This window comes from Myiozetetes cayanensis, unplaced genomic scaffold (genome assembly GCF_022539395.1).
Source record: "Myiozetetes cayanensis isolate MyiCay16 unplaced genomic scaffold, myiCay2020 scf1, whole genome shotgun sequence".
NCBI lineage: Eukaryota > Metazoa > Chordata > Aves > Passeriformes > Tyrannidae > Myiozetetes > Myiozetetes cayanensis.
This window is the reverse complement of record NW_026086604.1, coordinates 127,371,378-127,385,556: the sequence shown is the minus strand read 5'-3', so window position 1 is coordinate 127,385,556 and position 14,179 is coordinate 127,371,378. Positions and strand designations below refer to the sequence as shown.

Sequence of the window (14,179 nt, the reverse complement as noted above, 5' to 3'; positions counted from 1 at the left end):
GTCATACTGTGTGTCACTGACTTTCCAAGCTCTAGAAGACCACAGCAGACATAATACATTCAGATTTCCACTATGCCCTGGACAAGTATTGCAAAAAAAGCTATTAAAGAAAATACCTTGCTGCAGGATTGGTAGAAAGCTTTTATGGGTTGAAAGCAACTTAAACAACAGGGATCAAAAACTTAATGGTCACTTTTTAGAGGTGAGTCAGTAGTTAACTGTCCTCAGGACTCCTGTTAGGGCTGGATTTTTATTCAACATATTCATCAGTGACCTGATGCAGAGAAACCTCTAAGTTTCCAGGTATTACTTAGGTCTTCCAGCTAACAGTGAGGGACTCAGTTCCTCTGCTGAGTTTATCTTTTTTTTTCAGCTCTACTTTATTTGTTTTTCTTTTGCTATGCATGAGCATTTTCCCTCTTTTCAGTGATTAGAGGAATTGCTTTCAGCAATTCAGCCCTAAGGTTTGCTAGTCACTTTTTTTTGGTGTTTCCAAGTAATTTTAAACCTTCCCTTGAGAAAAAATATGAACACAATTCAGAAAATGAAGCCATTCCTCCTAGTAAAGGTGCACATCTTCTTACACAGTTTGGTCTTCAGTCATTTTACAACTTTGGAATAAGCTTCGACTTTCATTAACTTAGGTGGTGGTGGCCTGAGTCAGATTTAAACCAAAGTCACACTTACACTGATCTGACCACGTAGAATTGACATGATCTGAATGTAAATACCATTCACCAAGTTACGGAGAACTATGCATATTAACTGTAAATACCCTAGGTCTCCTAGTCTTTCTTCACAAAGCCTAGCCACTACATTGCTAGTGAGTGCAAATGCTTGACAACTTATTCTGAGAGCACCAACAATCCCAGAGAGGGCAGACCTGAGTGCAGAGAAGATGAGACAACTTTCTGAATATGGAGTAGCGGGAGAGGTTTTTACCTGTGTGCATGTGACATTTCTTCCGCTACATACTGTATGGTTGCTGTGTTTTTCCATGACACTGAATGGACATATTCTTAAAGTCTGAATTTAATCTACAGATGACCTGTTCAAAAGTACTGTTTTCGTGCCTATCCTGTGTACAAGGCTTAGCCTGACAAAGTTAGAAGTAGGAAAGACCTCCAGATAGCTACGTGCAGTTCTATGTCACCCCAGAGGACTCTTGGTTTTTATCTAACTTTCAGCTTAGAACTACTAAATCAACTGGGTATCTGGGACCCAGAAGTGCATTTTTGATTACTCCATGCAAACTTACTTGAAAATGCAACTGCTTGAAAAAGCTTTCATATATAACAATGATGACAGATTAGAATGGACTAAACTGTCAGCTAACAAAGTATATGGTCTAACATTGCATTTTTAAAAAGTGACTATTTTTTTTTTTAATAAGCTATCTCAAAAGTATACCATGTTGTTATTCTCAGTTAACTTCAAACAAATAATGACCTATTTTACTAATTTTGCACTCCTTGAACTAGCAACCTGTCATGTCCCTTCTGACACACAGGACTTATAACATACTGACTCACCAAATGTTTAGTTTATTCAGATTTTTCATGCTGTTTTATTGTATTTATAGGTATGTAGAAATAGTCTACAAATGAAGTGCACTCCTGTTTCTTGAAGATTTGTATTAAAGGTCATAATCTAACTTGGCATTTCTGTGGAGATAAATTCTTTCTGCATTTTCCGTCCTTTTTCATTTCAGAAAAATCATGATGTGCGTATAATTTTCCTTTCTGTTCTATCTGCTCTTTGCTTGAATGATGTTCAAAATTGTTCTTCTGGAAGGCATGGATAATAGGTAACAGAACTAAATTTTTTGTCTCCTTACATGTGCCAACATCTGGAAAAATTATATTTTTATGGTGCTTCCATTTAATGCCTCTGTGAGCTCATTTTGTTACTATTATTCTCTCCTTGTCACATAGGTGAGCCCCATTTTATCGTGATGTCTCCTTATGCTGCAAAAGCCTTTAGAATTCATGTCCTGCCTAGTCCAGTAGACTTTTCCAAGGCTCTTTGGATCATTACTAAATATAACCACATACTGCTTTTTGGCTGCATAAAAAAAGGTCCTCCAACACAAATCCCAAATCAAATCACTTCTTGAATCTTTTCCTTCCATGATTCCAAATAATCACAAATTATTCTGTCACAAATCCATAATCAGATTTTCCTGGAGCTCCACTCATATTTGAGAAATATGTTTATTTTCATGAGTTTCCCTAACTTGATTTTTTTTTTAAGCTTTTCTCAGATTTCTCTCCCTTGATTTCTTTTGGTTCTCATATATTTAGTTCTTCTCTTTCAGCTTAGCAACTCAATCTTGGAAATATTGATGTAAATGCTTAATTCCTTATTGTAAATAGTCTCATTGACTTCCCTGAAACCACCAAAGTTAAATGTGTTCACGCTTGTAGGTTTTTCTGGATTAATGGTACCCTCATAAATGTTTATTTCCAAAGAGAGTGAGTACAGGGTGATATTCTTTGCTAAAGAAAAATACTTCTAACTTACATTAATATTACCAGCCCTGGAGATAAGGTATCAACAGCTTAGAATATTATTGTTACAGAAAGCAAAATTGGGATTCTAAAAGATTATTTTATAACTGTTGGACAATTAGGGAAAATCATAGAATTAAAATGCAGTTGAAAAATAATGCAAAACTTGTCAAATTAATTGCTATTAAATGATGCAACCCATAGCAAACCTATATTTAGATTTGATCACTCATCAAAAAAATGTAGTCACCTAAAACCACAAGAACAATGATATTCAAATCTTGTGCAACAAATAAAAATGAAAAATAGGGTTGTTCTGTTCTGTGCCATGTCTTACTGCTAGCCCAGCCCCAAACCACTGCCAAACAACCACTGCCTCTTTAACTTTATCATACCTTCAGTTTTTCAGAGGTGAAAGAGTTGCACAGGGTGTAATTGGACCAAGTTCGGTTGCTCTCAGGATGGCGGAACCAGTTTCCAGTTTCATCACAATATTTTGAAGCCCTCTCTGATGAAAAATTGCAGTAATAGTTATTTTAACATATGCATATTATGCATTTAAAAGTCTATTAATAAAGGAATTACTTTATTTGGAAATAAAATGTCTGTGTAACGAAATCCAAAAGTTTTCAGCCTGTGCAATTAATACACATCTTGATGGTTTGTTGTTTTGGGTTTTTTTCTGAGATTTATCTGATGGTACACTTGTTGTTCATCTGTCTCCTTTTGCCTTGAATGAGTATATATCTAAGCCTTCATTCAAATGCAATTATTTATGTGATAATAATCCCTTTAAAGAGGCTGTTGAAAGCTGTTTAGGGAAGCTAAAGCAACCTCAGGGTTGATGTGTGCTGTGTATGTGTCCTCCCAGCCATGCTCACATTCCTGCTGGGGAAACCTCAGATGCTGAGGAGTGGATGTCACTTGTAATCACTTGTCAAGTTTTGGACTGGTTCCTCTGTCCTTCCCTCAAGCATTAGCCAAATGGGAGTCACTGGAAGGTTCGCCCAAGTAACAAAGGCAGAATAAGATCATAAACTTAAATTATTTTATATTTTCTTAGATAGTGACACAGACATTTATGAAAAATGTTTTTTTCAAGTCTGGCTTTTAAAACAACCAAAAAAGTCTACCTTGACTTTCCTTTGCCTACTCTACCTCTATAATTTCAACACTAGCAAGTATTTCCACTTTTACAGAGCCACTTACCATTTGAACATACACATTTTCATTTTTTTGTGGTCAACTTTGCCACTTATTTTTCTTCACCTGATGACTAATAGTTCTATTAATTTGGAAGATTTGTATTCCCTCTACACAACCTAAAGAAAGGAACTGATCATATGGGCAAGATAGGGATTGTGTAGACTGAGCTTACTCTTACTCTGACTAGAAATACACCTTCTATAGTACTGTTGCAGAAAAAAAAGACAATTCTCCAGAACACAGCGTATTTTTGAAATCGTTGTTGGTTTCAAATGGTTGTTTTGAGGAACTTATTAAAAATCAATACATGCATCAACAATACCAAGAGGAATATTACATGTTATCTGAGCCTTCCATCGTTGCGGCTTGGAGATAATCTCAGAGTGCCTGTGTAGCAATGTTCCCTTTGTACTCTTTGCCAGATACTATCAAAAGCTGGAAAAAGTTTTCAGTCACAGATAAAAGATTAATGGTTATGCTCCCATGGAACACAGTGTGCAAACATTGCACCTACTATCCCATGCACTCTGCTTGTTAACATGCTACAGAGTATTTATGGCAATGTCATCCATCATCTCTGTACTTCAGTGCCTAGCTAGGCACTCTGACAGAGTTTAATGTGGCCTCTGTAACTTAGAGACAAACCTTTAGTCTCATACTTTTTCTTGAAGTCAGATAAACACAACTGATCCTAATCTGAAAGTATCAATGTCCCTCAGATTTCTTGTTCTGGTGTCAGAATACAGAACTGGGGGATAAGCCCTCCTTACTGTCCATCCCAGTGACTCAAACACCTCAAACATCTCTTCTAAACCTATTCTTTTACACAGAAACAAGGCTGCGAGCCTGCAACTCAGCCACTGTTCTACTCCAATTTATTATACAGTGGGCCAGTAGCAGGTGGGGATTATGAACCTGGACACTTGATGCTTTTTTATGCTAACCAGAAGAATATGGTAAAGTCTGAAGAAATACACATGTACAAGGAAGGGTAAGACAACACTAGCAAGATAAAATGGAAGTGTGGGCTTTAAGATTATTAAAATACTATGCAAAACCCAATTTTTTAGGCTTTGTCTGTGCCCTATCAGCTTGAATAGGGCACCACTATCCAAGCATCGTTACTCAAAGCAGAAGAACAGTGACATTGTGTGGGATTCATGTCACCTGATTTTAGCAACCCAAAAGTTATGTAATTCATAGGCAGTTGTGCAGTATCTCTGCAATCTGCTTAGAAAGAAGACACTTCCAGAGCTGTCTGGGAAAAACCATGATGAGAGAAATACTGTCCACAAGGTTAGTTTCGTGGGAGCAGTGAAGTGTCTCAAAAGATCAATCAGCTGCAGTAATTTTGTGTGTACATTGTTTGTGCCACTAATAGTGCTTTTATGAATCCTGTTTTCATAAAAAGCCCTCAGTAATTCATATGTAACAAATATCTTAATAACTCTAGAACCACATAATAGCTCTATCAATCAGGCTTTTTACAATTACACCAGCTCTATAGCTAGCACATTAAAACATCTGTTCTTTATTTATTGCTGAGTTATAAGTTGGAAGTAGAACAAAGTTATGCACTGCTGCAGTGCTTGCTCAGCACATACCAGACATTGGATTCTTTGCCATTGTTCAGATAGACTTGTGCAGTGCTTAGTTTTGCAGATGAGGGAATAGTTGATGTAGCACATCTGATTTACATACTCAGTAAAACATTCTGGAAGAAATTTTTTCATAAATAAAGAAATCATCCCTTATAATGCAATGGAGAACCCAGAAAACTTCAATTCCAGTGTCCTAATAAGTGACTAGTTATCACTGTCTTCAGAGTGTCTTAGTCAGCAGAACCAGAATCAGTATAAAATAATCATATTGTACACTGTGGGGATAAGAATTGATTTTTAAAATACAGCTGTCAAACTTGCTAAGAAGCAGGACAGAAAGACACAGAAGGGTAAGGAGAAAAGAAGCAGCTGGACAAAGAGTTGCTCAGATTTGTCTTATCTATAGTTATCTAAGTTATATCACTTCCATCTTCCTCGATTGTGAGAGGTAACAACATATTAATCATCATCTGAGTAATTGTTTATGGATATTTATGGATCTGTTTCCAAACTACACTTCTAGAAACTCTGCTCCTGGAGCTTCATGAAGAGTTATGAGTAATAGTTCACAAAAGAGAACTAAAGAGAGAAACACAAATGAGTGGAGAACTGAGGGGAGTTTTGCCCCATGCAGCTTTGTCTCACAAAGGCTACTGCTCTTAACCACTGCTCTTAGCCAAAGAATAAAGGGAGTGAAAGTGAAATGAAAAGGTGCATCTGCCACAACAAAACTTGCACATCCAGCTCTATTGGTATGTGACTGCACCAAACTAATCCTAACTAAATGCACTGTGTAGGGACAGAGGGGTGGGCAATATAACACTCCCCAGCCACAAACCTAACAACCCACAGATGGCACAGGGCAATGCTCAGCTCCTGTTGCCCCTGGTAAACCTGTCTTGCTTGAAGGCCATTATATCCACATCGTATTTTCCCTTTGTCCATTAGTAAGAACACTGGCAGCATGAATTACTACTTTCCCATGAAACTCAACTCCTTCCAATTTCTGTGTGACCTGGAACCATTTCAGAGGGATTACACCAAAGATTAACCTGTCTAAAATATGAATATAAAATACAATTCAAGATAAACTGTGCGTATTGCCTGAATAGGGGCATATAAAACAGCCCTGCTCAGAGCTTCACAGCCAGGAGTGGATTAGACAATGAATTTCCTGCTGTCACTGGCATGAAAGCAGTAGGCCTTGTTATGTTTTCCAGACAAATTGATTTGTTTTTATGCATTATCACGTTGTGCATGATGTGCACCGCAAGAAGGAGATTGCTTCTTTCAGAACACAGATTCCTATCCAGCAAGAACAGATCTAAATTCAGTGTAATAAGTGGAGTAGCTAACTGTGAAGTTGTCAGACACAAAATGAAGAGAGCACTGAGCATGTTCCCCTTTGTTTTGTTTCTGCATTCTTTTCTTCAGAATATGATTTCACCTCGTTCACTTTCTAACATACCGTAGCGGTTTCCTCTTGGCATCAACGCTGAATACGGTTGGGGATCAAATATAGAGAGTTGGTATATGGGACCCACAGATGAAGATGGGAGGAGGATTCCCTACTATGCTGCCAGTAATGTTTCACTTTTCCAGTTACAAATGACATAAGTATCAAAACAGAAAATATATCTGAAAGACATAATTTTATTCCAGGACTAAAAGCTATACATGACCTCTAATGAAGTGACTTAGCCATCAGTATGCTGATAGGCAGTGGTTCTGCTGATCTTGGTGCTGGCCAAAGCAGCACAGTATGAAATACTTGTTTCAGAAATCCATGGGGTTACTTATATGCCTAAAATATATGCTGAGGTTGTTGCATATCAGAAACTCAGTGGGGGGGGGAAACCTGACAGTCACTACAGTTTTCATCATGCAAAAATGTTATTCTTCAGGATGAATTTTCTGTTTCTCAGTGGAAAATCCAACGGTATTTTCTTTAACAGGAATAAGTTACCAAAGTAAATAATGACTTGTGACACAAAATCTGACAGACTTCTCAGGACAGCTCAGTCTGAGCTTTTGGCCACCTGTATGTGGCAGCCACTTCTATTTGCAGTTGATAGACTTGTAGACACCCCCCTGATTTCTGACTTCCCTGAGTCTCCCTCCTACTTTATCAAGTCCCCATGTAACAACCAGCCACCTGTAAAGCAAAGTCTGACTACCCACTGGTTTGATGCCATAGCTGTACCACATACTGGGTTACTCAACAGCTATTCTAGAAAAGCAGCTTTGGCTCAACCAGGAGATGCTGGGCTGCTGCCAAGCCACGGAAACAGGGTTGACTGACCAGGATACAGCCAGGTGACTGACCAGGATGCAGGCAAAGAGGGTGACAGAGGTGCCGACAAGGAGAAAAGAGATGTACCAGAGAAAAATACTGGGGCCAGAAGACCACAGGCAAGGTTCTTTAGGAGGACAGCACAGAGAACAGTGGGAACAGTAGGAAATTAGTTACTGGAACAGTAATGGGTCCTCCTATGGGTCTGTACAGAGAAAAGGAATACAAAAAAATTCCTAAATCTCAACTTTTAAAGCATACCAGAGTGAGTAAGTAGTACACACACACTGTGGGCCAAACTCTGTGACAGACATCTGCACATTAAGGAGTGATTTGCAATCAGTCGTATGAGCCACAGGCCTTGGTGCTAATAAGCATTAGTAAGTGGAGTGAGATGCTTCTCTATGGATGGCTTCAAGTGCTACTTTGAAGAGTGGAGCAATTAGTTCAGAACAAGTCATTGGAGACAAACAGACAAGTGGAAAAGCTGAGAATAGGTGGTTTGGGAATGAGCAAAAGAGTGGCTCTGTAATCATCCCCATCCATGAGGTATGGAGCCCTTGAGTAGTGGGGAAAATTCTGTGGTCACAGGGCTGCCCAACACCCACCTTTGCAGGTATGAGCTGAGCTTTGCCTGGAGTATACATGTTAGTGACTGTTAGTGCCATGTGTGGTGGGTTTTTTTTTATTTCTATAAAACCCATGGAAACAGGGAAAGTAGAAGCCTTCTGGTAAATTTTTCTATTCATAAAAGGGTCTTTTGGAATGCTTTGTGAAAATAGTCTAATGGTTGAAGCACTTGTCCACAGAAAGGGAGACCTGAGTGATAGTCAATTCTCCAGCTGAGGGTCTCAGCTCCTTATCCTGTGTCCCCAGGGTGCTTCAATAATAAGCCGTGAGCATGACCTTCCTGCAAGACTCCTCTTTGAAAACTATGACACTGTATAGAAAAGAGGTCAAGACTTGTGTGTCAGAAAGCAAAAAAAGGGCACAGAAGAGAAGACCTTGTGATTTGGTGCCCGTTGCCTGTCTCAGGAATGTAAGCTGCCGTAAAGACTTTGTGGAACTGGTCTAAGGATATTCCCACAAGAAGTGGACAATCACCCTGCCACATGAGCTCACTTTCCAAGCACAGAAATCCTGAGCACACAGACTTCCTTAAGTCCATCCCGTCCAAGGCCTAATTCCACTGGAAAGAGAGACATTCCTCCAGCAAAGATGGAATGTAATTTTGAATCCCCTCAGACTGGGTCTGACACTGGAAGTGTCTCACTTGCTGTGTGAATTCTCTAATCATGGACAGCTTCATTTATGAAAAACAGAAATACAGATCAATCTGGCTGCTACTGCAAATGGGCTTCAGCCAAATCCATATGGGGTTCAATCCAACCTGGAAACTACTGTTTCTAAATAGGCAATAAGCTCGAGAAGATCAACAGTTTTCGATAATGGTACTTGGTAATTAACTCACAGAGATGCAATGGTCTGTTTCCCTTATTTCCAGTTTGGTACATACATTTTGGCTTAAGGTTGTTGAAAATTTTTAGATTTATATGCCCTCCTTCCCAAATGTTTAATTTCATAGGTTTTAACTGCAATTGGTGCATTTTGACTATGTGGAATTTAGCACACTGCGGCATCAAGCACTGCCTATAAGCAACATGTCCTGAGCATGGAACACACAACTCTCTTCAAATCGGAGTTAAATTTGTGTCTCATATCTCCTCGTATCTATTTTGCAATACTTCTAGCCTCAATTTTTCCTTTCATTTTCCTTTTAAACGTTCTTGAATTACTTCTCTCAGTCAGCATGGTTGCTAGTATTTGCACAAAGAATTCAATTAACAACTGAAACTCAGAGACTGAAAGAATGTTATTCCGCTTATCTTCTTCTATAAAATGATACTTTCCAATAAAAATTGAACAAAGAACATGCTGACACATACTTCATGCACATAAGCATTTTCTCTTCATTATAAAAACTTAGAATGAGGTGCTAAGAATATTTTGATATTATAACTCAGAAGTTGACATTTTCATAAACCAGGTTTCATAAACCCATGGTTTATATTATATTTACATAAATACATATAACCTATTTTACAAATGAAAATATATAAATTACGTAACCCAAAATCTTGATATGTTTTAATTTCAACCAAAATACCCTGAGATTTCACAGTGCTGCAAAAATGTCACTGCAAACATGCATCCTGTCAATGGCATGAATGTTCTGAAGACAGCCTTCAAAAGATAAAATGATAAAAAGAAATACTGTACCAGTTGGATCAAAGTCTGGAAAATAATCCGGACAATTCTGAGCAGTGATCCTTCCAGCAGGTGTATCATCCCAGCACAACCAGCCATCCCATGTTCGGTTGCAGAAGAGACCTGGACATTTAAGAGGGTTTCAGGATTTAATTCAACACACAGTCACTCCTGAACTGTTATTTTCTAGCCTCTCAGGGAATATCGCTGCCTGCAGACAATCAGGTTATCTTTCTGTAATAAACCCCTTTATTATTTTTACACTTAGGGTGGCATTATGGGGCTACAAGGAACTTGTTTTTGCTGACCTGATGTTAGCTGTGTTCATTTTACTGGAAAGTTATGTTTTACATCCTGTTGAACTGAGCTTTGAATGGAGTGTTTGATCCTACAAATTTCTCTTCTTGATCCTACTTCTGTCCCCAGCTGTAAGCACATACACTAGTGGTACCCAAAGACCTATTAGGCATTCACTTTTCATTTCACCTTCTGCTGTTCAGTAGGTCTGAAAATTGGGCCTTTGAAATGTAAAGGTAAGGAAGAGTTTGTGGGGACATCCCACTAAAAGCAACATTTGCAGAGACAGGTCACTGTAAAGCTGTTGCCTTATTCAGCACCAGAGATCAGTGATGTACCTACAGGTGCAGTGAAGCAGATGCAAGACTGATCCATAACAGGCAGATTCTGCCTGATGATGTTGTTGTCTAGGTAGGTGTGATCCTGTCCTCATCATGCCCCTTCTGGAAGGCAGTGCTGTCAAGGCTGTGTCACTAACAAGGGACGTTTCCACCCCCACAAGCAGTGGCAATATGAGGGAGGCAGAATACAGCTCATTCTTGATCCCCAAAAGAGATGATGTGTACTATGGTTCTGAGAAACCATTCCGTAAGATTGCTTGCTGTAATGTGTAACATGACTCATTGTGGATTTATACAAGAAATGCATTAAAACCCCCCTACACTTCTTAGTTATTTTCCATTTAAAATCAGCTTGTGGTGGAGGAAAAGGTATTTATCATCATGACCATCAGGTTACAGGGAAATAGAATGAGAATGTACATCTTGGCTTTTTTGCTCTGGTCCTGAGGAAGTGTCAGAATGGCTTCTATGACCATGTAGGTTGATTTTTGAAGAATTATTTAGAAGGTATCTCTGAAAGTTAATAAAATATGCATAGGTAAATACTTCTGGTGCTTTAGAAACTATCCATAGACAACTTTTCTTACTGAAGCAAAAAGGCTGTAAAAAGTCACCTGAATTGTTCAAATTTGCACCAATAACTGTTTATAAGTCAAAATAGCTATGGATTAAAAATTGAAAGCATAAAAAATTCCAAAATAATATTTTCCAGATTATATGCTGTTCAGAAAAGATATTTAGCTAAGATTTCATACACATATATGTTTCTGTAATGAAGTTAAATATGCTAATGTTAGTTTTCACTTAATTAACCAATCATCATACCAACAGCTGGTTATCTTTCCTTCGGGCACTGTAACGTTCTTCTATAGCTTTGAAATGTATCTGAAAGCCTTTGAGGAGTATTTTTATAATAATGAATTAAAAGAAGAGCAGAAACTGTTTGCAACTTGAGCTTGTATTTGAAAGACAGTGTTGAAAGAGGATGGAGGGAATCTTTAAATCCTCTGCCTTGCCTGATAAAGAAAAAAGTCACACATGTCAATCTATACATTGCAGACTGTGTCTTTCAAGGTAACTAACAGGATATATCTATGTATACATATATCCATATATTTTTATATCTATCTATCTATCTATCTATCTATCTATCTATCTATCTATCTATCTATCTATCTATATATATCTCTCCACACACATGGTGCTGTCCTGGAGAGCTGCTCAGGTGTTTCTATGTGCCTGAGCCCCTCATTTTATTATTTTTTCAGTTGAAAATGCAACTTCAGTAGTGCTGGAATAATTCCTTCATCAGTCATTATCTTCATTCTGGGTTATAAATGAATTAAGTGCATGTTGCTATGAACATAACAGTCCCCAATGGCATCACTTAAAATCTAGCTGCCAGTTGAAGGAATGCAGGAACTGCCACTGCTGTCCTCCCAGGACAATGCTGCCCTTGAGAACACTACCAGGAATTCATGTCATGATATGAATTCCCAGCTCATGCTGGAAAAACAGCCTTTGCAACTAATCACACAAGCAAGGTGCAAAAGTAAGGGGAATCCAGTGGAACCATCAATGGATGCAAAAATCGAGTATTTATAAAGCTGGAGACTAAAAGAGTAATCTGAGAAGAAGACAGCAAGTTATTTCCCCCACAAGTCCAGCAACTAAAAGGCTTGTTTATGTCTGAAACATCATGCTTTCTATTCCACAACCCTGTGTAACTACTTGTGGGTTTTCCCCATTATGGGCCTGAATTAAAACATATTTTAAGCAAAATCAATCTCAGTATTCATTCTCAAACATTTCTGCGTCTGAGTATCTTAACATCTAACTATTGTTTGAGTCTTACAGAGTTGAGGAGAACTTTTGTGATAAAGAGCTATAGAAATATCTTTGGTTTTGTATTACACAAAGTCCTACTTTATCTCCAACCCATCCATTAGTTTGGGTGTTTTTATTAGTGGGTTTTTTTCATATGTTTTCTCTTCATGTCCTCAACATCTCTGTTCTTTACTTGCAGAAGCCTTCACAACTCCTCTGTTATTTTTTTCTCTAGCCTTCTATCTTCTATATCTTCTAGGAGAAAAAGTGACCAGAACACTGAGTCCCAACCAGAAATCCTGCTGTATACTGAGTAACTCCAGCACCACTACTTTTTGTCATTCCCCTTTTTATCAACCTTCACATATGCCTCATATTCAGTAAAGATGAGTGCTAAGTGCCTCATAAACCTATTTTCCAGGAATACCTGGAACTTCTGTGTTGGTACGGAGCATGACAACCAGCAGACAATACACGAATGAAAAAAATCGAAACAGAGAGTAAAGCAAACAGAACAACATTTATATTTAAGACATTCCCCATTCACAATCGGGTCTTTGTGAGAGCTTGCTGAGAGGTTCTGGAGAATGCCATTCCCAAAGCAAGAACAAGAGACATTTAAGCAGCAAAGCACTGAGCAAGAAATGTAGATGATGCAGGAAGGAAGCACTGTTCATTCCCTGGGCTCCTTCCAGGCTTTTTTATTACTTTGCACTTAGGAGGATGCTAAGTAAGTGTGAATTTGATTACTGTTTGTGGGAAGGAAACGGCACCCTGAGGAAGAGTATGGGTTAGTATACAGAAGAAAATGTTCCTTTATAGTTCTGTAACCAAGCATTGCAAAATACAAACAGATTTTCTTAAATCCTTTTTACCTTTTTTCTTGTACGGAGGAGCTCTGTTCATCCTCTCATAGCATTTGAACTGTGAATCTATTATCTTCTGTCGTATGACTGAATTTTCAGTTACTACGGGTTCTAATGTAGGATCAGTATAATTTACAGTAGAAGAAAGACTTGGGACAATTCTCTGTACAGAAAGGAAAAACTGTTAGTACATCTGAACAAAACGGGAGGATGAAATTAAAAACAAAAAAAAAAAAGTGAGGACCAGAAATCTATTATACGTTCTTCAAAGGCCTTTTATTTCCACATGTTTAGTATTATGACAGGCCTTAGCTCCTAGTTAAGTACCTAAATTTGAATGCCTACATTTGAGTATCTGAATAACAGGGTCCTCTTCAATCTAGTGGCATCTTCTGACTTCTCACATTCTGAACTGCCTGCAGTTTAAAGGGAAGGAATATTGCCTCTGGAAGGCAAAGTCAGTTATGGTTTTTTGCCATCCATCCATCCCTTACTGTTGTACAGCTCAGGTCTGTGAGCAGAAATGAGAGTGTGGAGTTTTAGTTAGTTCTGTTCTGCTTCAATCCTGTATCAGGAAACTTCTCTTCATGAAGGTGATAGGCAATCATTGGCAATCATTAGTTTCTCTGCTTCCCCAAGCAAAAGCAACATTGCTGTGGCATTTTCCTTGCATGACCCTCTCACTTCATCTATACTAAACAGTACTAAAGCCATCACAAACATATACAGACTCATTTACAGGCTGCTTCAAAATCTAGGACTCTCATAAACACACAAACTTGACCATTTTAGCAGTAAATGCTAGTACACAGATCTTTAAGCAAGCATTTGTAGTTGCTCAAATTGAAAACATGACAGGTTTGAAAATTCAAGTATCAGCTTATTTCTTACACTTTTGCTCCCCCTTTTTTTTATTGAACATCACAGGCAAATGTATTGCACAAATACATTACATTTTTCCCCTATTTGC

At 38.2% G+C, this 14,179-nt stretch overlaps 1 protein-coding gene across 3 annotated transcripts in view; it reads right to left on the bottom strand.

Annotated features, from left to right (window-relative positions):
• Window positions 1–14,179, bottom strand: part of CALCR (calcitonin receptor) — a 158,039-nt gene that overhangs the window by 44,018 nt on the left and 99,842 nt on the right. For all 3 annotated transcript variants that reach the window (XM_050314687.1, XM_050314702.1, XM_050314695.1), the window contains 3 exons: window positions 13,219–13,372; window positions 9,891–10,001; window positions 2,906–3,018 (listed from right to left, as the gene is read on the bottom strand). In XM_050314687.1, coding sequence (XP_050170644.1) covers window positions 2,906–3,018; window positions 9,891–10,001; window positions 13,219–13,372 — 378 coding nt within the window. The remainder of the gene's footprint in view (window positions 1–2,905; window positions 3,019–9,890; window positions 10,002–13,218; window positions 13,373–14,179) is intronic.